The sequence below is a fragment of the Balaenoptera musculus genome, chromosome 5, assembly GCF_009873245.2.
Source record: "Balaenoptera musculus isolate JJ_BM4_2016_0621 chromosome 5, mBalMus1.pri.v3, whole genome shotgun sequence".
Taxonomy (NCBI): domain Eukaryota; kingdom Metazoa; phylum Chordata; class Mammalia; order Artiodactyla; family Balaenopteridae; genus Balaenoptera; species Balaenoptera musculus.
This window is the reverse complement of record NC_045789.1, coordinates 110,463,256-110,483,541: the sequence shown is the minus strand read 5'-3', so window position 1 is coordinate 110,483,541 and position 20,286 is coordinate 110,463,256. Positions and strand designations below refer to the sequence as shown.

At 39.3% G+C, this 20,286-nt stretch overlaps 1 protein-coding gene across 5 annotated transcripts in view; it reads right to left on the bottom strand.

The window, feature by feature from the left end:
- EGF (epidermal growth factor) overlaps positions 1-20,080 on the bottom strand; it is an 87,946-nt gene extending 67,866 nt beyond the window's left edge. For all 5 annotated transcript variants that reach the window (XM_036852782.1, XM_036852787.1, XM_036852785.1 and 2 more), the window contains exon 1: positions 19,468-20,080. In XM_036852782.1, coding sequence (XP_036708677.1) covers positions 19,468-19,594 — 127 coding nt within the window. In that variant the 5' untranslated portion in view covers positions 19,595-20,080. The remainder of the gene's footprint in view (positions 1-19,467) is intronic.
- Positions 20,081-20,286: the final 206 nt, after the last annotated feature.

Sequence of the window (20,286 nt, the reverse complement as noted above, 5' to 3'; positions counted from 1 at the left end):
TGAAACTATTTCATTATTTGTGAAGCACTACACAAATATGATTTGCCATTACTTATTCCCACAACCAAGGTCTCACTACGTAGGGTTGTACCACTGTTCAGGTTTGAACCCGTGGACTAGAATGTCGTTATAACTCATTTCTCTTATAGCAATGTATCACGGAGAAAAGGAAGGCATAGGAAAAGACACCCTAAATAGACAGCTACTAATCTGTGGGCCACAGATTGCTGCAGGCCTGTGGATTTGTTGCCAGGAGTCCTCTCTTTGAAATGTGTATCATGCATCCTGTGTAAACTGAATAGATGTGTCAATACATGTTATTAATTTTCTAATGCATTGATACATTGATGAGATTGATAAAACATTTGATTCATTCCAAAGTACTACTAAATAGGTTTCCAGGTAAAAAAAGGAGAAAGGAAAAGCACTCTAAACATTTTAAACAGAACACAGCATAATGCTTTGTACATAGTAAGTACTCAAGATTTTTTCCTAAATCAATAAATTAATGAAGAAATAATTGTATTTTTAAATTTGTCTGGGCTTTTTACCAGTATGAATGAAGACATAGACACTAGCAGATCTATCAAATTAATAAAAGCAGAATCTATCCTATGGTAGTTATTTTACTAACAACAACAATAATAATAATAACAAACTTTCACATCCTGGTCTCATTTATCCTTAATATAACACTACGGCCAGACATTACAGTCAATGAATCAAAGAGAAAAAATAAATCTGAAAAACACCTAGATCCATAAAACACAGACCATAGCATTAACTTCAATTGCTTTTCAAAAAACAAATATTTATGAAAATACTAAGTATGAATAATGAATAAATTTTATCTTCAGATTTTTCTCATTCATGGGTGAATCCTAGCATCCAGTGTTTTATCATAGCTCTCAGAACTAGAAGACCCTAGACATTACCTAGTTCAGTGTTTCCCAAAACTGTTTGTTCAAAACAATCACACAGGGTGCTCTGTGCATGTGCGTGTGTGTGTGTCAGGGTGCTCTGTGCATGTATGTGTGTGTGTGTGTGTGTGTGTGTATCTTTTGCAGATCCCGTCCCTGGAAATTCCATTTCAGTAAGGCCGGGCTGAGGACTAGGAATCTGTTTTTTGAACAGACAATCCAGGTGATTCTTATATCTTGGTGAATTTGGAAATCGTAGATCTAGTTCAGATGAGGAAATTCAGCGACGCTTCCCAGAGTCCCACCTACAGTTGATGGTGGAGCTGGAATTAGAACCCATGTACTATCCTCCCAATGCAGTACTCTTTCCTGCATTGCTCTGGGTTATGTGTCAAGACATTACAATCTTCATTTTACTTCTGTAACAGATTTTTATTCCACCTCCCTCAAAACACCATTCCTACATTGTCAGCATCATTTTGTGTAAACCAGGGCCTGGGATGAATATTTGTAAAAATGAATTGTAATATGATTTAAAAGAAAGTTAAAGACTTTGAGAATTAGGCCTGGTGAAATAGTCATTAGACTGTAGGACACTGGAAATGATAAATAAGTTAGTGTTTTTTCAAACCTGTCAAAGACTCTATAAACACTGGTGTGTGGTACAATCTGTGGATATGTCAGCAGGGTGTGTATGTTTGAACAGCTAAACTTTCCCATGTCAAAACCCGCACCATTTACTTTGGGTGCAGTTCAGTGAGAAGGAAGTGCATAGAAAATCAAACATCATGTCTAAGGAATACAAACCCAAAGACAGCAAACAGGTCACAGCAAATCAATTGGAACCTCTGACTTCTCAACCTGGGGATTAGTAGGGGATCTTCAGGAATTAGAAAGGAGTCCAGAATGTTTGGAGCACATTGAAGATCTGGGGCCTCCAGAGCACAGAGATCAATTATAAAAAGCAGCTTTTGATTGAAAGGGGTGGAGATGTGGGTGGCAGAAACAGAATATTTCACCACCATCACCCCTTCATCTGCTCTGAGTCTGGAGGAGCAGCCCCACCCAGGTAAATGAGAAGAGAAATTGACTGTCTTCTTTGGGCCTTGGGGGCAAAAGCTCGTGGGACCTGGTTAACACATCAAGGATACTGGCAAGCATGTTAGCAAGACATGCCAACGCTTAGTCTTCTCAGGCCAACACTGCCACCTGCCCTCACCGCCACAGGTTTCCTGCTCTAAATCTGGAGGCAGACTGAAGAAGGCTCACAGGACAAAAGAGAAAATGGAACTCTGGACTTTCAGGATTCAATGACACTATGAGAAAAGAATGTAGATTTAAACTGACAGGCCTGATGTAAGAAAGCCTGACACCTCCTCACCTGCTCCTACCTAAGCCCCTGATAGGAGTCATTTATTCCTACCTCCCAAGGGGCTGACTTGAATAATATCTGGGTTTTATGAAGTGCAGGAAGTTTTATTTCACTCTAAAAGACTATCCTCATCTTCTTTTTTTCAATTCCTTTTCCTTTTCCTAAAAGGGCACACATTTACTTTTTGAGCAATCACGGCTTTCTTCTCAGCTTACTCATTAAGGTCAAAATTCAGGACAGGTGAGATAGAAGCCAGGTGGCTCAGAAATAATACATTGAATACAAACAGCTTATACAACTCAATAACAAAAAAACAACCCAATCAAAAAATGGGCAGAAGATCTAAATAGACATTTCTCCAAGAAAGACATATAGATGACCAAAAAGCACATGAAAAATGCTCAACATCACTAATTATTAGAGAAATGCAAATAAAAACTACAATGAGGTATCACCTCACACCAGTCAGAATGGCCATCATCAAAAAATCTACAAACAATAAATGCTGGAGAGGGTGTGGAGAAAAGGGAACCCTCTTGCACTGTTGGTGGGAATGTAAATTGATACAGCCACTATGGAGAACAGTATGGAGGTTCCTTAAAAAACTAAAAACAGAACTACCATACGACCCAGCCATCCCACTACTGGGCATGTACCCTGAGAAAACCATAATTCAAAGAGTCATGTACAACAATGTTCATTGCAGCACTATTTACAATAGCCAGGACATGGATGCAACCTAAGTGTCCACCAACAGATGAATGGATAAAGAAGATGTGGCACATATATATAATGGAATATTAGCCATAAAAAAAATGAAATCATGCCATTTGCAGCAACATGGATGAACCCAGAGATTATCATACTAAGCAAAGTAAGTCAGAAAGAGAAAGACAAATACCACATGATATCACTTATATGTGGAATCTAAAATATGACGCAAATGAACGTATCTATGAAACAGAAACAGACTCACAGAGATAGAGAACAGGCTTGTGGTTGTCAAGGGGCAGGGGGCCAGGGAGGAGGGAACAATTGGGAGTTTGGGATTAACGGATGCAAAGTATTATATATAGGATGGATAAACAACAGGGTCCTACTGTACAGCACAGGGAACTATATTCAATATCCTGTGGTAAACCATAATGGAAAAGAATATGAAAATATATATATATGTATAAGTGAATCACTTTGCTGTACAGCAGAAATTAACACAACATTGTAAATCAACTCTATGTCAATAAAATTTTTTTAAAAATAAGAAATCATACATCTAGAAAGGTGAGCCAGGAGATGTGAACTTAAATTGCTACCAAACCAAAATTGGGTCCTCTTGCCTGTGCACAGTAAAGCCAATCTACAGACACCAGGTTGTGGTTTGAAGGAATGTGCAGCGTTTATTGTAAGGAGTCATACAAGGAGTCCAGGACAGCTAGTGCTCAGAAACCTTGGACTCCCCCATGGGTTACACCAAAGCATTTTTTTTTTTTTTTTTTTTTTAATTTATTTATTTATTTTTAGCTGTGTTGGGTCTTCGTTTCTGTGCGAGGGCTTTCTCTAGTTGCAGAGAGCGGGGGCCACTCTTCATCGCGGTGCGCGGGCCTCTCACTATCGCGGCCTCTCTTGTTGCGGAGCACAGGCTCCAGACGCGCAGGCTCAGCAGTTGTGGCTCACGGGCCCAGTTGCTCCGCGGCATGTGGGATCTTCCCAGACCAGGGCTCGAACCCGTGTCCCCTGCATTGGCAGGCAGATTCTCAACCACTGCGCCACCAGGGAAGCCCCCACACCAAAGCATTTTTAAAGGAAGGTGAGGGAATGGCATCCCACGCTGTGTGATCTGCTCGCGCACAATTCTCTGATTGGTTGATGGTGAGGTAACAGGGCGGCGTCACAGGGGTTAACTATATTCATCCTTAGGCTCCAACAGGTGTGTGTTGGGGGGCAGTGCTGTGTGCTCACGGTCATCAAGTAGTTAATTTCTTCCATTTGGTGGGGGGTTTAGCATTTGTAAAACAACTCAGGAAACGTGCATCCAATACTGTTATCTAGGTCCTACAAAGAGGAGCTGAAGCAGAGGGGAGGGGGGAGGGGTCTGTCGTGGGATGGCCCCATAGGGTCCTGCTCGGTTACAGAATCTTAATTCTGTAAGGAAAGCTCTGAAAAATGTGAAGATTGCCACCCTAGTCCCTGAGTGGTGGTAGAAATGAGTCATCTGGAGCAAAAAATAGTCCCTTCCTCACCCACATTCTCATTATCAAGCTAAAGAGAATCCATTAACAGGTCCTCAGGATAGTAACTGAGGCTAGCAAATTCTAGAAAATTAAACTTGTTCTTTTCAACAGAGCTGCTCAGAGTCTTTAATGTGCTATTATACACTTTGATTCTCCAAGAAGGTGGGTGGTAAATACCATCAGAATAGTAACAGCCAACATCTTGAGTGCTATCTCTGGGGTAGCACATTAAATGCATTATTAGATTTAATTGGGTAACGTTAGGAGGTAGATGCTCCTGGCATCTTCATTTTACAGAAGAAACTGAAGTTTAGAGCCACTAACTTGCTACAAGTCACATGTCCAATAAATAACCAACTGGAGATTTAAAGCCATGTCTTTCTGATCACAGATTTAGCTTTTAGACATCATGCTTATCCCAAACTGAATTCATCAGGAACTCATTGTTTAGCGTCTTGTGGTTCAGCTCCGTCAAGGAACCCACTTCAGGAAGCTGACCGAAAGGCTGGATTCTCCGCATCCATCCATGTTCCAGGAACTAATTAGAAAATGGGTCTCTTTCAGTGGATTCCTATAATTACATCACCTGGATACTTTTATTTCTAATTCTATAATATGTTGCATCCCATATATAATGTATTCCCTGGATTCCTTGACTCATGGCCCCTTTCTCCATCTTCAAAGACAGCAGTGTATCATCTTCAAATGCCTCTCTGTTTCCATCGTCTTCTTTCTCCTTTGACATTCTGGCCTCCCTCTCCTAAGGATGCTGGTGAGTACATGTAGGATCCACCTAGATAATCCAGGATAATCACCCCATTTCAAGATCACAGTTGTGAAGTCCCTTTTGCCATGTAAGGTCACATTCACAAGTTCCAGGAATTAAGACATAGATATATTTGGGGGCCATATTCAGCCTAAAACAGTTAACAATGGTGAACATCTTTTCATGGATTCATTTACTATCCTTATATCCTTTTGTTGAATATATCTGTTTAAATCCTTTGCCCATTTTAAACTAGGTTATTTATTTTCTTATTATTGCATTTGAAAGGTTTTTAAAAAATATATGTTGGATACAAGTCCTTTGTCAGATACCTGCTTTGCAAATGTTTTCTTCCAGCACACAGCTTGTGTTTTCATCCTCTTGACATTGTCTATGGCAGAGCAAAAGTTTCAATTTTGATGAGGTACAATTTATAATTTTTTTCCTTTGTATATCATGCTTTTGGTGTCATTTCTAAGAACTCAACTCCAGGACATAAAGATTTCTATGTTTTCTCCTAAAAGCTTTAAACTTTTACATCTTAAATTTAGATCTATAATCTATTTTGAGTTAATCTTTGTATAAGGTGTGTGGTTTAGGTTGAGATTATTTTGCTCGTGGATGTCTAATTGATCCAACATCATATGTTGAAAAGACTATCCTTTCTCTATTGAATTGCTTTTGCACCTTTGTCAAAGATCAAATGACCATATTTATGTAAGTCTATTTCTGGACTTTTTCTAGTCTGTTCCATTAATTTATGTGTCTATCACCCAGCTTATACCACAGCTCACTATCACTTTTTTTTTTTGGCCGTGCTGTACATGGGATCTTAGTTCCCCGACCAGGCATTGAACCCATGCCCTCTGCAGAGAAAGTGCAGAGTCCACTGGACTGCCAGGGAATTCCTCACTATAACTTTTTAAAAACTCATAATAATGCAGTTTTGCAGAACAGTGAATGCTGTCAGAAGGTTCCTGTGCTGTAGGTAATCCTTCATCTTAAGTAAGCATGTTTATCCCTCAGATTGTCAGCATAAATTATGCTCAATTTTATTTAAAGATTAATGTTACCATACTAAAATGCATTCCCCAACATTAAAATTTTTTTCCAGATGTTTCTTACAAAAACACACACACACACACGGAAATCACTATCTTGACCTGCCCTCTGAGTTTTGCCTCTGTATTTTCTACTTTCTGCTGGACATTTCCAGTTGCAGATGTCACACAGCCCCAAAAGTCCCTCTGCATGTTAAAAATTGAGTTTATGCAACATTCATTTGCATCTATTGAATTTAATATAGGAGTTCAAAAATTTGGTTTAAAGTTCAATATGTTTTGATATTTAGTCTTTGATAACTGTCATAGACAAAATAGATATTTCACAATTATATCTATATCAAATATAAGATGCTTCATTGGCTATATTTACAAAATCACAAAATATGCCTTTTAATTACATCTATCAATTATTCACAAATTTTATTGAATTAGACTAGCAAATTTCTGCCTTCCTGTACTTTAATCAGTAAATGCAAACTAACCAGGTGTTGCATTTTATATTCTTAGCAAGTGGAATTGAAAGGACAAAAATTCTTAATTTAGAAGTTTTTAAAAACAGTTTGGAAAACTCTGTTTACAGGAATTTTTTTAAAGAATGCAGACATGAGAGTTTTTTTTGTTTTGTTTTGTTTTTTTGTTTTTTCAGAGTAAATCAGTAAATTGCACTGTGTACCAGAGGTCAGATAGGTGTCACAGAAGAAAAAAAGAAAAAGAGGGGTGGGCAGTAACAGGATGGGTGGAGCAGGTTAGAACTGTGGTCAGAGAAGGCCTCATGGGGGAAGTGAAATTGAGAAAAGACAGAAGAGCAGGGTGGGCCAAGTAGATATGTGGGGTGAGAGCCTTCCAACCAGAAAGAAGAGCCAGTGCAAAGGCCCTGAGGTAGATAAGAGAGAGTTTTTAATAAGTGACATATTGACATTGATTCAACAACCAAATCACATGACAATAGAAACATTTCCAACATCATCAGTTTTCAAACCACTCTCTTCATCATAAATTTCCTACAATCAGCAAGTCACTTTCTCACTTGTTGTTAGAATGTCACCTTTAACTGAAAGGGATAAAGTTCTGTTGTTTTAGTTATTTTTTCAGTAGCATACCACTGACACCAATTTATCATCACAGAAAAGGTAAAAAAATTTGAAATACTTGTCCCTTTTTAAAAAGAAAAATATGTAACATTTGATTATTGTCATAAGTGCTTTGCTTCCAGATACTCTTCAGGAAGCATGTGGGACAAATATTTTCATGGTTATTCCCCATTCAATACAAAGTATTATAAAGAATCTAGTTTAGTCTTGTTTTTATAGAAATAATGACATCAGAGATACCCCACTGCACTTTGTGCAATTCCAGTTTCAGTGATTTTGCTGCCCTGATTCCCTGTGAAACTGTGGAGACTGTACTGTAGGGTCTGCTGTCATCTCACTCAAGAACGCTTTTTGTTGATGTGGCTCCATTGCCACTGAGTACATGCGTACTATTTTTTTTCACAATATATTTGTTAATATATAAAGAAGTCATTGACTACTGAGAAAATTTCTTCTCTGATGCATCTTTCTTTTATTGGCTTATAAAAAAGTATCTCAGTTCTTTGTGCATTTCATTGTTGAAACAGAGAGGCAAATACAAGAGTAGCTAAGATCACTGGCACTGGAGAGAAAATACCCATGTTGACTCTTTACTGGCTCCACTATTACTTATAATAGCTGTGTGACTTTCAGCTCATTACTTAACCTCTCTGTGCATAGGTTCCTTCATCTTGGAAATGGAAATGTTAATAGTACTTCATAGGATTATTATGAAGACTAAATAAATTCATGCCAAGACCTTAGAATTTTCCCTTACATATAGTGAGTTCTCAGTAAATGTTCACTCTTAGTCTCTAGAAAATACCATAAGCTGAGATATAGCAGAAACACCTTTACTCTCACTCAAACTGTAAAATTTTTCTAATACTTACTTCTTTAAAATTTCAGTAATGCCTTCTGTGAAGTTTTCAGTAGTATTTGCTGACAAAAGAACACATTTAATCTGTTGCCATGTGGTTTTCCATGTATTACTTCAGGCATGTTTTACCACAGCAGGGAGCAGGAAGACAAGTATTTCACTAATAGTGTGAGGCTTTACCTTTATTTATTTATTTTTTTTTGGCAGTCCATACTTGTAAGGGGAGTTTATTTTTACATTGATGATTATAACTCCTGTTTCCAGAGACCACATTAGCCCTAATGACTGAAAAACTTAGGCAACAGTCACAAAAGTTTTGTTATTGCATATTTCAACTTATAGAGGCTTTACCATTTTTGCTGTAATGTCAGAAACCTCAAGGGAGCCTTCTAACTTTTTATCAGTAAGCTTACGGTATGTAGTCTTGCATATCATAACTTTGAACACAACTGTAAAAATCATAAAGAGTTCATCTTCGCATTCTGGATACTTATTCTTAAACATCTTGCTTGTCCTGATGGCTTCATTAGCTAACATTTTGAGGCAAATTTTCACTTGTTTCGAGATTTATCACTAATAATGGTAGTAAGCATAAATCCATTCTTCAGGCTTCCTTCTTGTTAATTTCTCCTTTTTGTCAAATCTAAATGTTTTTATCCCTTATGCAGCCAACAAAGAGCTCATTCTGAGAATAAGGGGTCAGTGCTGTTCTTTCCCCATTATCTTCTTGGGCTTGCATTATTAGCATTGTCTGCCATCTTTACTTCCTTCGCAGGAGGGTTTTTTAAGTCACTTGTTAGATTTTGTAAGAGTGAGCTTTGATAAAACCAACTAATATGGTCCACAAGGCATCAGGTAAACTGCAGCCCACCCACACCTCGCCCTCTAAGCTGAGACTCTCACTGTCCCTCAGGATACCCTGGGCACCTGGATCAACGAGGTCATCACTGTCAGTCCAAACACATAACTGATGTTCAATAAATATTTGTTGAACTGATTTGAATTAATTCATTGGTATAATTGGTGTATTTATAAAAGGAAATCTCAGTCCTACTTTCAAAGCGCTTTCAACATAGAGAGCTAGTAAGAGACTTTCCCTACACTAACTTAACATTATTAATAATTTTCAATAGAAAGAAGTAATAAAATCATTACATTGGTGGGTTTTCAACATCAGTTGTGGGAGGTAACATGTGCTTGGTATATGTTGTAAAATGAGTTGAGGGTCCTGAATTCCAGTTCTCTTAGGAACCTGGTGAGTTACTTCATCCCTCTGGATTTCAACCTCTCATCTGTAACATGAGGCAGTTGGGCTAGATGATTTTGAAGGTCCTTTCTAATCTAACATTTATCAATTCCTAACCTGCCTGTCTTACAGAATTCAATAGTTTCCTTGTTTGCCATATTTTTGAAAGAATCCTGAGCTTGTGGTAAATTCATAAATAGATGTTATTCATCTTAACCCCTATTTTCTGTGAAATGTTTCCATCTCTCTGCTTCTCTAAACTTCAAATACCAAATCAATAATGTGTCATTATGAGCTCTAATAAAGGAAATAAAACAATAACCTAAAGCAAACAACCTGCCCCAAGTGACACCAAAAGCTCAACTCTCTGAAGGAAGTCTACAAAATTAATCAATTGATTAAATCTGTAAAAATTTTATTAAATGTACAAAATTTGGTGTCAGTCTCATTTATAACTAACACAATTATCTTCTCCTTTTCCTACCTTTACAATCATGTTCCTCATATTGCAAGGCTAAACAAATATTTGCCTATAGATACTGAATTCTGAATGTTTCTAGATGAACAGACAGAAAGAAAAGAAAATGAAGAAGTGTTGGAACTTAGATGTTTCCTGAGTCCATTTCCATTGTTCTTATTATACCACCCTGACCAGTGCTAATTTCTGGGCCCTAGCTGCAGGCATTGCTATATAAATACAGAGAAAAATACTTCATATAAGTTTCTTGGAATGTTGAAGGCAAATGTGACAAACCCTAAGAATAATTACTTAGAAAAATTAATTAATTGGGGATTTTGTACCATACTTTATCATCAAGGATAGTAACAAATCACAGAGAATACCCTAGATGATTGTTAGGACTTGGCTCATGCCAAGAAACCAACTTCAGATTTCTCTAAGAACTGTTGAACATCTGAAGAAACAGGTATTAGAAAAATTACACAAAGCAAAGGTGTTTCTAATATGTCTTAGCTATGGTATTTGGTAGAGTAATAGCTAATATTTACTGAGAACTCACTGTGTGTCAGGCAAGATCCTAAGCACCTTACACGAATTAATTTATTCAGTCTTCATCACAATCCTGTGAGGTAAGTATTAGCAGCTCATATCAGCTACATAATTGGACCTTGTCCATTTCAACAGCTAAGGCCTATCAGAACCTGCCAGGCATAGTGCACTTACTAGGCGTGAGAGACTCCTTCATGCAAAGCAAGGCAACAAGCAAGTGCGACACTAGAACTACCACCTGTCCAAAACAGCTCTAGTTTTTCCTGGGACAAGATCAATCCACTCGTGTAAAGCACCAACCACAATTCACTCTGTCTAAAAATATATCCTCTGTTTGAAAAATGGCATTTTATTCTGTCTACTGGAAGGAATAAAACCTGGTCATTTTATACGCATCAACATAGTCTGCTTTAAAGAGGGATATCCATGCAGATGGTGCTTCTATTTAGCTTTCTGTTCCAGAAGATAACACATCAATGTTGAAAGACAGTCTCCAATCATCCTCTCATGAGCATTACTGGGTACTTTTCAATTGCATTAAGATTCACGATGGAAAGTTTTCTTCACATACCTTATTTTTTTCCTCTTACATGAAATTTTTGCCATGATTCATTAGAATAGCCAAGAAATATAAAACTTTCAGAAACTTTTTCAAATGTTTCCCAAAACATAATAAGACTTTTGAACCACTTAGAGCTTTTAAAATTCTCAACAACATTGCCTGAATCTAAAAGATATACATTTCCACACACCGGGTAAATTGACATTAATGATAGTAACCTTTGCAATTTCCTTGCAAACCAAGGAAAGATTAAATTCCTGTAGTAAACAGAACAATTGCATGCTTCAGGGGGAAGGAAAAAAGCACCAGAAGATCCCTGGTAGCTTCTGCCCCTAGGCATGTTTTGAAACCTCATAAGGGAAGGACCCAAAATGCAGAGGAATCATGTCAACAGCCATATATTATGACAGTGTTGAGTTTGACTGGGTCTTCCATCTTTGACCTGTTCATACAAGGATAGTTTATGGAAGAAGAAAGATCCTTCTTCAAGCTTCTGAAATTTTAACCAGAAAAGCATTGAAGTGAACAAAATAAAATACTATTTCTCAACTGACACACCATGTGCTAAAGAACAAGACAGCTGCCATGAAGTTGTTAGGACTGTCTGTGTATCCTAGCAACCAACTACCCACAAAAAGAACCACCCCATTAATGAAATCCACTTACTACACACAAAGTTAGTCCATAGCACCCTGATAGGTGTCTCGGAATGGAGGAAGAAGGTAGTGCCTTTCTCTGAAAGGCTTCGTCTATCCTACACTGGAGGGCACTTTGCAAATAAATCAGTGCCCACCATGAATCGCTGTCATTCTCACACAAACTCCAGTGTACTAAGTATCCTGGGAAGTACTTGGGAAATCCAGACACTGAGCGACATTAGCATGGCCAGGCTTGGGAGAATACGAAAATCAAGGTCATAAGTGAAAAGAGATGCACACACCAATTCAAACTTCAGACTTAGAAAGGTCAAGAGGTGATGAGAGCAGAAGTTCCTGCCTTGCATTTGGCTAAAATGACTGAAGTTTCTATACATTAACTAATTTCCAGCATCAAAGGAAAGTTTTGAATGATGACGTTAAGGAAAAGATCTCCTAAAGAAAGACATACATGTATTTACATGTATTATTCCACAACTGCCCTCAGAGATTAGTTACATTGGCCATATAAAATACAATGTGTTTTCAGATATGGCTAGATCTTTCAAGAAGTATAAAGGTCTCCTCTGTTTAATGTAATTTTTTCTTCTTCTACACCTGACAAAAACATTACATATCCTTTCAGGCCTGGATCTCAGTCATCTTCTTGTTGTGGGTCCCAGCAAATGGGACAGCTGGGGACATGACTGGAGTGATGGTATGCAAAGCTAATATTTGTATTAACATTATTGTTAATAAAGAATCCCTACAAAATAAATCTGCATTCCTGGTTCACCTAATATCCAGGTAATACTCCCTTCATGATGAGTAGTATTAGCGTTCTGGATGAAAGTATTCACCTGTAGGCAAGAAGTAAATAGACAGTGGGGACAACTATATTTCAATGCTCAAGGTTTTCTTTGTTGCTGTTGTTGTTTTTGTTCCTGGTTCTTTCTGCAAGTTAATTCTAATTCTAACATTAGAAACTATAACACAGTGAAACTAACATTTTGTTCCCTAGCTCTAGGATTGCTCAAATTTGGAGTTATTACTAAAACTTAACTAAACACTAAACTGCTTTGTGGAATTTGAGAATTTCTTGAAAAATACTGAGAAATTCCTTGAAAGAAAGTACATTGTTTAAAACTGACTTGGACATTCTGAAAAAGTTCTCCAGCTATTGCAGCTAGCTACTGAGTCTTTAATTTTTTTCCTCAGAACAGGTTTGCAAAACTATTTCATTAAAGTAATTGCTGAAATATCTTAGATCAGGCAATTTACACATATTGGAAAGTTACAAGTTTCTATTCCGATTTTTCTCCACTATAATCAAAGTGACTAAAAGGTTAAGAATGTTGAACAGATTTTAGAAGACGAGTTTCCCAGGTAAGGAATTTTTGTTTCCTTTCATCTGATGTCTAATGTTTGATTTTTTAACTGTCTGGATTAAGAGACAATATATAAATTAATCTAAATAAATTAGTACAATAGAATCTATGGGTCAATGATAAAAATAAGAGAGGAGACATCGTAATTGCTTCATAATCCAAACAATTTGATTCTCCTAATAGCAGACCACTGACTGGGGAATATTCTGCCTCTCTCATCTTCACCCACTGGTGGCTCTCGTCCGTCCTCCTCCCATTCCGGCCACATCACTGTGGAGTCACAGTGTTTGTAGAAGACAGTCCCTCCTACCTACCATTCTACCATTTCACCTGAAACGTGGGACTGGCCTTTTGCTCATTTTCCTCAGCGCAAGTGAGATCAATCTTTAACTTTTAATCAGATCTTCTTTAATGACTAGTGATTAATAGAAAAGAAGAACAACTCACCTTACAATGGCTGGCCAAGACCAGACTTATGAAGGTCTCTTTTCAAGGCAGCGCCCTACCTCACTTCTGAACTATGTCCACCGGACCAGAGAAAGGGCTCCCCTAACCCTGGAACTCCGCAGCCTCTTCCTAGCCTGAGAGTTCAGGAAAAGTCTCCGCTTCACGTGGCATTCCCACCACCTGGTCTTCTCTTCTGTCTCAAACTTAACATTCCCCCATTGTGGAAAAACAAGCGAAAAGATTGGTTTAACCTGTGGCCAGAATTTCTCTTCTGAGAAACAACTGTTTTGTTTTTACTAAAACAGTCCAGTGTACTATTTAGAAATTGTTTAAGGTATTTAAATTATTATTTATAAAGAGAGGCCTAGGTTATGATCAAGCAAACAGAATTGGAGGAGGAATAAATCTACAATGGTTGCCTGAAACAGACGAAGGAGGCCGAGAAAAAGAGGAGTAGGTGTAGATCAAGGTCACTGAGGGAGAAACAGGGGTGGATAAATGTGGAGAGAAGCTGGCGCTCAAGAGAGGATGGTGGGTAAGGCTTTTCCACACAAAACAATTATTTAACTTTTAAGTACAAGAATGAAAAACATTTTGTTCTAGTTGTTTGATGTGCTGGATCAGGATGTGACCATGACTTTTTTTTTGCCCCAAGCCTTCAGTTAAAGTTTGTACCCTCACAGCCCAAGGCACTGGCTCTTTTGAGAAGTGAAACAGGGTGGTGTGGGTGTGAGGTAATGGAGTGTGGGAAAGGGACAGCACATGAGGGAAGCAAGGCACACAGTAGTCAATAATTCAGTGGAAGGGGCTTCCCTGGTGGCGCAGTGGTTGAGAGTCTGCCTGCCAATGCAGGGGACACGGGTTCGAGCCCTGGTCTGGGAAGATCCCACATGCCGCGGAGCAACTAGGCCCGTGAGCCACAACTACTGAGCCTGCGCGTCTGGAGCCTGTGCTCCGCAACAAGAGAGGCCGCGACAGTGAGAGGTCCGCGCACTGCGATGAAGAGTGGCCCCCCGCTTGCCGCAACTAGAGGAAGCCCTCGCACAGAAACGAAGACCCAACACAGCCAAAAAATAAATAAATAAATAAATAAGTCAGGAGCTCTAAAAAAAAAAAAAAATAATAATAATAATTCAGTGGAAGGACCAAGTGGACACAGAGCCTTTCCTTCCACATCACCGTCCCCGCCCAGCAATCCTCCAGGATAGAGGACGGGGACAATGAGTTTCTCCAGAACATGAGATAGAGACATAGACCATTTTTATTTAAAAATCCTAAGATACTATGACCCCAGCAGGCCATAGAGGAATTTATGAAACTCCAACCCATTCTTAGGGATGTGGTCTGTTCTTCTGGCCCTTATGGCAGAATTTCAGCGCAACCCTACTTCAGGAGGGATCCTGGGGCACTAAGTTAACCAACTGGGGAGATCAATTTTTATTTCTACAGTTACATATTCTGAAAAAAGTCATTCACTATAAATAATTCCCCTTTACTTTAAAACTTAGCAACCTTTTTGCTTTTCTCTTCATGCTTAAGTGAAAGGAGCTGAGCTAATAAGGAAGAAGGATGAAGCATTTATTCCATCATTTTACTAGTTCTCTGAAACAGTCTCTCCCAAGTAGGATGTGTACCACTTAGAGATTGTAAGATGGTTCATTATTGTGTGGAAAGAAAATGTTAGAAATGTTACATGTTGTATAATGTTCATAATATTAGTATATATATTATGTAAGTAACTGATAAATAAACAAATGTGTATGGGAGCGTATGTCCACATTTTAACTTTTTTTTTACAGATGGAAGGGAGTTTGGAGACTACTGATGTTTAAAAAAAAAAAAAGCCCAACCATTTATTCTATACAAGGAATTATTTCAAATGGATTTTTTATGAAGGCAAATTTGTAGATGATAAAGTAAGATTCTGAATTTACTTAAGCCAAATTACTAGTCCATTTACTTTTGATGGGAAACAATTATTTGCTCTACTCTGAAATAAGCAAATAAGTCTCGCCTTCCAACTTCTAAATTGAATGTCAACTAAAATGGACAACCCCCAACTAGCCCAAAAATGTAAATTCATTTGAAGAGCTAATTTATCATTCCTTTATATGCCCTCAACAACTTTACAAATCTTAGGGAAATTGGTTCCAGACATAAGGAAAAATACATAAGAAATTTAAATACTTTCAAGTGGCTTGTTTTTTGCTGTTGTTAAAATCACTACTGGTAAGAAATCTAACAAGCAGACTTACTTTGCACTCAGTGGAATTTTTTATCAGTTGATGTCACAGAAAGACAAATATTGGAACTGCAGTTCCACAAGGGCACTCACTCAAACCAGTTTGATACAGTTCTGTGTTTTTAATAAACATTTCTTTTGAGCACAGAAATACAAGTTACGTATGTTGAAATTATTTTGACTACAAATTGTAATGTTAAAAAACTGTCATTGGGTTTTTTCAATGTGGCATTTTTCCATGTGTAAAAGAAATTCAATTATTATAGAAGAAACTAAGCCATATTTAGAAGATACTACTACTATTCCCACCAATAAAATAATGTTAACAACAATAAAAATATTAATAGCAGCTAAGACTTATTGAGTGCTTATTACATGCCAGGCTCTGTTTTGTGCACTTTACATGTATTAACTGAGTGGCCCTAAACCCAGGCTGCCCATTATGCCTGTTGAAATCACCAAGGGAGAGTAACAGAAAAAGATGCCCAGGTTCCACCTCCAGAAGGGACTCTCACTCACTCACACCGACCGGATGTTAACCCCATTGGTGGTTCTAATGTACAGCCAGCATTGAAAACAAATACTTTAACACAACCCTGACAACAATCCTTGGAGGAGGGGGTAGTTATCTTTATTTGATACTGAGGAAAATGACACACAGTTCACAAGCGGCAGAACTGAGATTTGAACCCAGGCAGGCAGTTTCCAAAATTTAAGCTCTTTACCACTAAGCTCTACTCCCCCTCAAAGACCACAGACCACTGAGTATTTAGGTGATGCTTTTATTCACGTGGTACGCATAAAAGATCATTCCTGTAATTTCTTTGCAGTTAGATTTTTTTGAAAAAGCTTTTGCGTAACTCTGGCTGAAAAAACAAACAAGGTTTTGATCATGGAGCTCCTCTGGTTTGCACTTGACTGGGAAGCTGACCAAGCCTTAACCGGTGCTGAAATCAGTGATTTCACTGTTTACTGCTAAAAGTGATCTCCCCAGTTGGCTAACTAGTGCCCCAGGATCCAGCCTGCAGCCAGCTCTCTGAGGCTTGACCTGTACTTCTTCTTCACTCTATTTACCAGGAAAGTTCATATAAATAATGCAGGTACAGACATAAAACAGGAACAGTTCCTTTTCAACTGCTATTTCTCCTCCAGGGCAAATAGGCTTGAAAGTTCAGAAGCCACTGGCCAGCAGTTTTCCTTACTGCTCTCCTTATGTACTGTAGTTCAAACAGAAGCTAACAGAATACACAGTTGATTTAAAAAAAAAAAAAAAGCAGGAGGTGTAGGGGAGGGAAGAAACGAAGAAAACCCAGTTCTGTGTTGTTATCACTTGTTTTCTCTGGCTCACAGTCACATGCAAGACAACATTGCATAAAGTTACCTGAATCAGACCACAAAGCATTCTTCCTGCTGGGTCAGGCTGGCTACAGGTGGTCTGTCTCAATGCCAGGGGCAAGGAATAAGGCAAGTAGAACTTAATTAGAGGAAACATAGATGATGGCACCATATCTATTTAGAGAGGAGAAATACTATCCTCTGAAATGCATGGGGCATAGGGTGTGACCCAGGCAGTTATCAGCTAACAGGAGACGTGGAGTATAAAGTAGGGGTTTTAAACCTGTGACTCGCGAGGAACAAGGGAGCAAAGAGACAGAGTCACAAAGTGGCATCCAGACATTCCACGCTCCGTGGGGTCTGTGCCATGTCACTGCAGTGTTCAAGTAAGGCATTTTGTGATAGGATTTGATCAAAGAGATTCAGCCAAGATATGGAGCCCAGAGGACGTTTATTGAGCACAATCTGCTAGCCTCCGTGGCAGGTGCACTTCCCGTGTTATCTCATGGAATCCACACAACAATTCTGAAAGGGGGCATTATTATTTTTCAGCAATATTCCACTGTAGCTCAAGTATTAAGTAGGTAGCATGGATTTGAAATGAGGTATGTTTGCTTCTAAAACCTCTGTTCCTTCCACTCTGTGACACAGTCCCCCTAACTCATTGTCTCTATCCTGGGCTTCAAGTTTATTTCTTCAACCAGCCTCAGTGAAGGCACTTCTGAGCCACAGGCGGGGGGGGCCGCAAGAAGCATGAGGTGCAGACTCACTTGCTAGCAGGGATCGGGTTGTTCCCTGAGACTCTAAAGCCATGAGTAAAAGTTCATTTTCGTATTATTTTTGCTCTCTCAGGTTCTGCTTCTTGAGTGGCTCCCACTATCTCCCCTCATCCCATGCGGATGGCAGTGCCTGACTCTGGTCACTTGCCAACTACTTCCACCCCAAAGCGGTCCAGTCCACTCGACATGACTATGTTCAAAGCTATGTCTCCAACAGCTGTGTAACAGGCTCACGAGGTCATTTTTGTCTTTTGTCATTCCCTTTTCATTGCTATTCTTCAGGGCTTTGATTAGCAGACCAGGGAAACACACTCTATTCATTCAGCAAGAATTTATTGAGCATATACTGCGAGAGCAGAAATGTTCTAGGTGCTGGGGACATGGAGATAACTAGAACGCAGTCCTTCCTTCCAGTACCCTAGGGCTCTGCTCACCTGTTCCAGTAAATGCTGCCTGGTGACAGGGCCCTGACTTCCTCACTGGTAACTTCCTTTACGGGACGGCCAGGACAGGAGCCCAACGACAGCTGTTTGCCTCAGAAGTGTTCCCTTTATTTCCACTATTTCGTGCTATAGTCCAGAGGCTTCTCTTCTGGAAAATTTACTGTATTTCCTTCAATCTACCTCTTTTTGGGAGCTAGCCCTCTTCCCAGAAGGGCAAAATGCCAAGAAAGGAATATCAGGGCAGTTCATGGTCTGTCATGGATGGAAATGTCTAACTTGTTGGAGCAGCAGGTTGGAGACCCACCCAAGGATTAAATTAAATGAATCGAGGAGGGGGCAGGGGGAAGAGACATTTTTTCAGGCAAAGTCCTTACTCAGGATTGCTATTTTACATTCAGTAGAATTCCCACTCACTCTTGATTAAAAACCCATTTAATATGGGAGGAGTTGTGGCATATTAGCGTTTCTTAGCAGTTCCCAAAATTACAATGCACCTGTTACTAAAAACTGGAGCTGCGTCAGAGCTTCAGAAACAGCAGTGAGGGAGAATGGGAGGCGGTTTAACTTGAAACTTAGCTTAACTTTCACAATGATAGAATCACATTTGTTCCCAATTCCCTTCCCATTTTTCACTGGTTTTTAGCAGCCTCTGAGTTCTTAAAACAAATTTATCCGAAGGAGGATATTTTTTTCTTCATGGCTTAGAGACAATCTCAAAAAAAAAAAAAAAAAAAAAAAGCCATCTGTTTCCCCAGTTTCCCGTGTAAAGCTAATCAACTAAGTATTTAATCACTCCTCATGTCAGAATCAAGACGGAGGTTTATGTGAAACGTTCAGCTAGTTAAAAATGAGACCTATTCACTCACACACACAAGAACAATTTGAGAGCCGTGAATTTTTATAGTTAGTAGCAGATTAGCTCTAACAGCCAGCCTTAGAAAACAAAAAGGAAGCAAATATACACACCCAAAGACAAACCAAAAAAAAAAAAAAATGCCCACGTATACAAGACAGAATGAACAGGTATCTGAGGGCAGTTCCCGGGAAGACGCGAACTCCTTTCGATGGGGTTACTTACCCACACAAGCAGAATTCCCGTCTCCCGAGGGAGCAGCTTCAGGACAGCTCCAGCGCTGCAGTGCTGAGAGGCTAACAAAACTAAATTTAAAAACTACCGGCAACAGAATGATAAGGAACAGCAGCATAATCTTGACGGACTTGAACTCTCAATAGAAAATAAGTTGACTTTGCTTGAGCATAGCCCGAGCAAGGTGGGTATGTCTGACCCCCAGCGTGTCCACCCGGGTCAGCCTGCAGCCCTGGGGCATCTTTTCCTCTGCTGCCCTGTTGCCCTCGAGCTCCTTCTCCTTCAACTCAAGACAGCGTCAAAATGCAGCCTGAAGGGGACACTCCAGGGAAAGATTTCTTTATCTAAGTTTTTGGGAAGCCGGTAAGAAATACCTGACACCCTTATGACAAATTTCGCGGAGTTTAACTGCCATGCACTGGAGGCCTGCCGCGGACCTCCCTGTGACAGGCAAAGCGGCAGGGCCAAGGCTAGAGAGAGGAAAAAAAAAAAGGAAAGAATTGGTGGAAAGTTCCAACCACGACCCTTGATGAGGCTGAAAGAAGAAATATGGACATAACGATTCCTCCCCAAACGCGGTTTCTCTTTTTGAAAAGTAGAGTGACTCCCCTTTCCTTTTTAAAGCTTTTTGGCTCCACCCCTCTCCTTTAGCAACACTTGAGTGAGCCTCTGTTTGCAAATGCGAATGTGGGCAATTCCAGCTACAGGAAAGCATGGACGGTTGCCAAGGAGGAGATAGCTGGCTATTCACCATAAACATTCCGGGCAGAACCAGGGGGAGAGCAAGGAGGGGGCTGGGGAGCTGCTCGT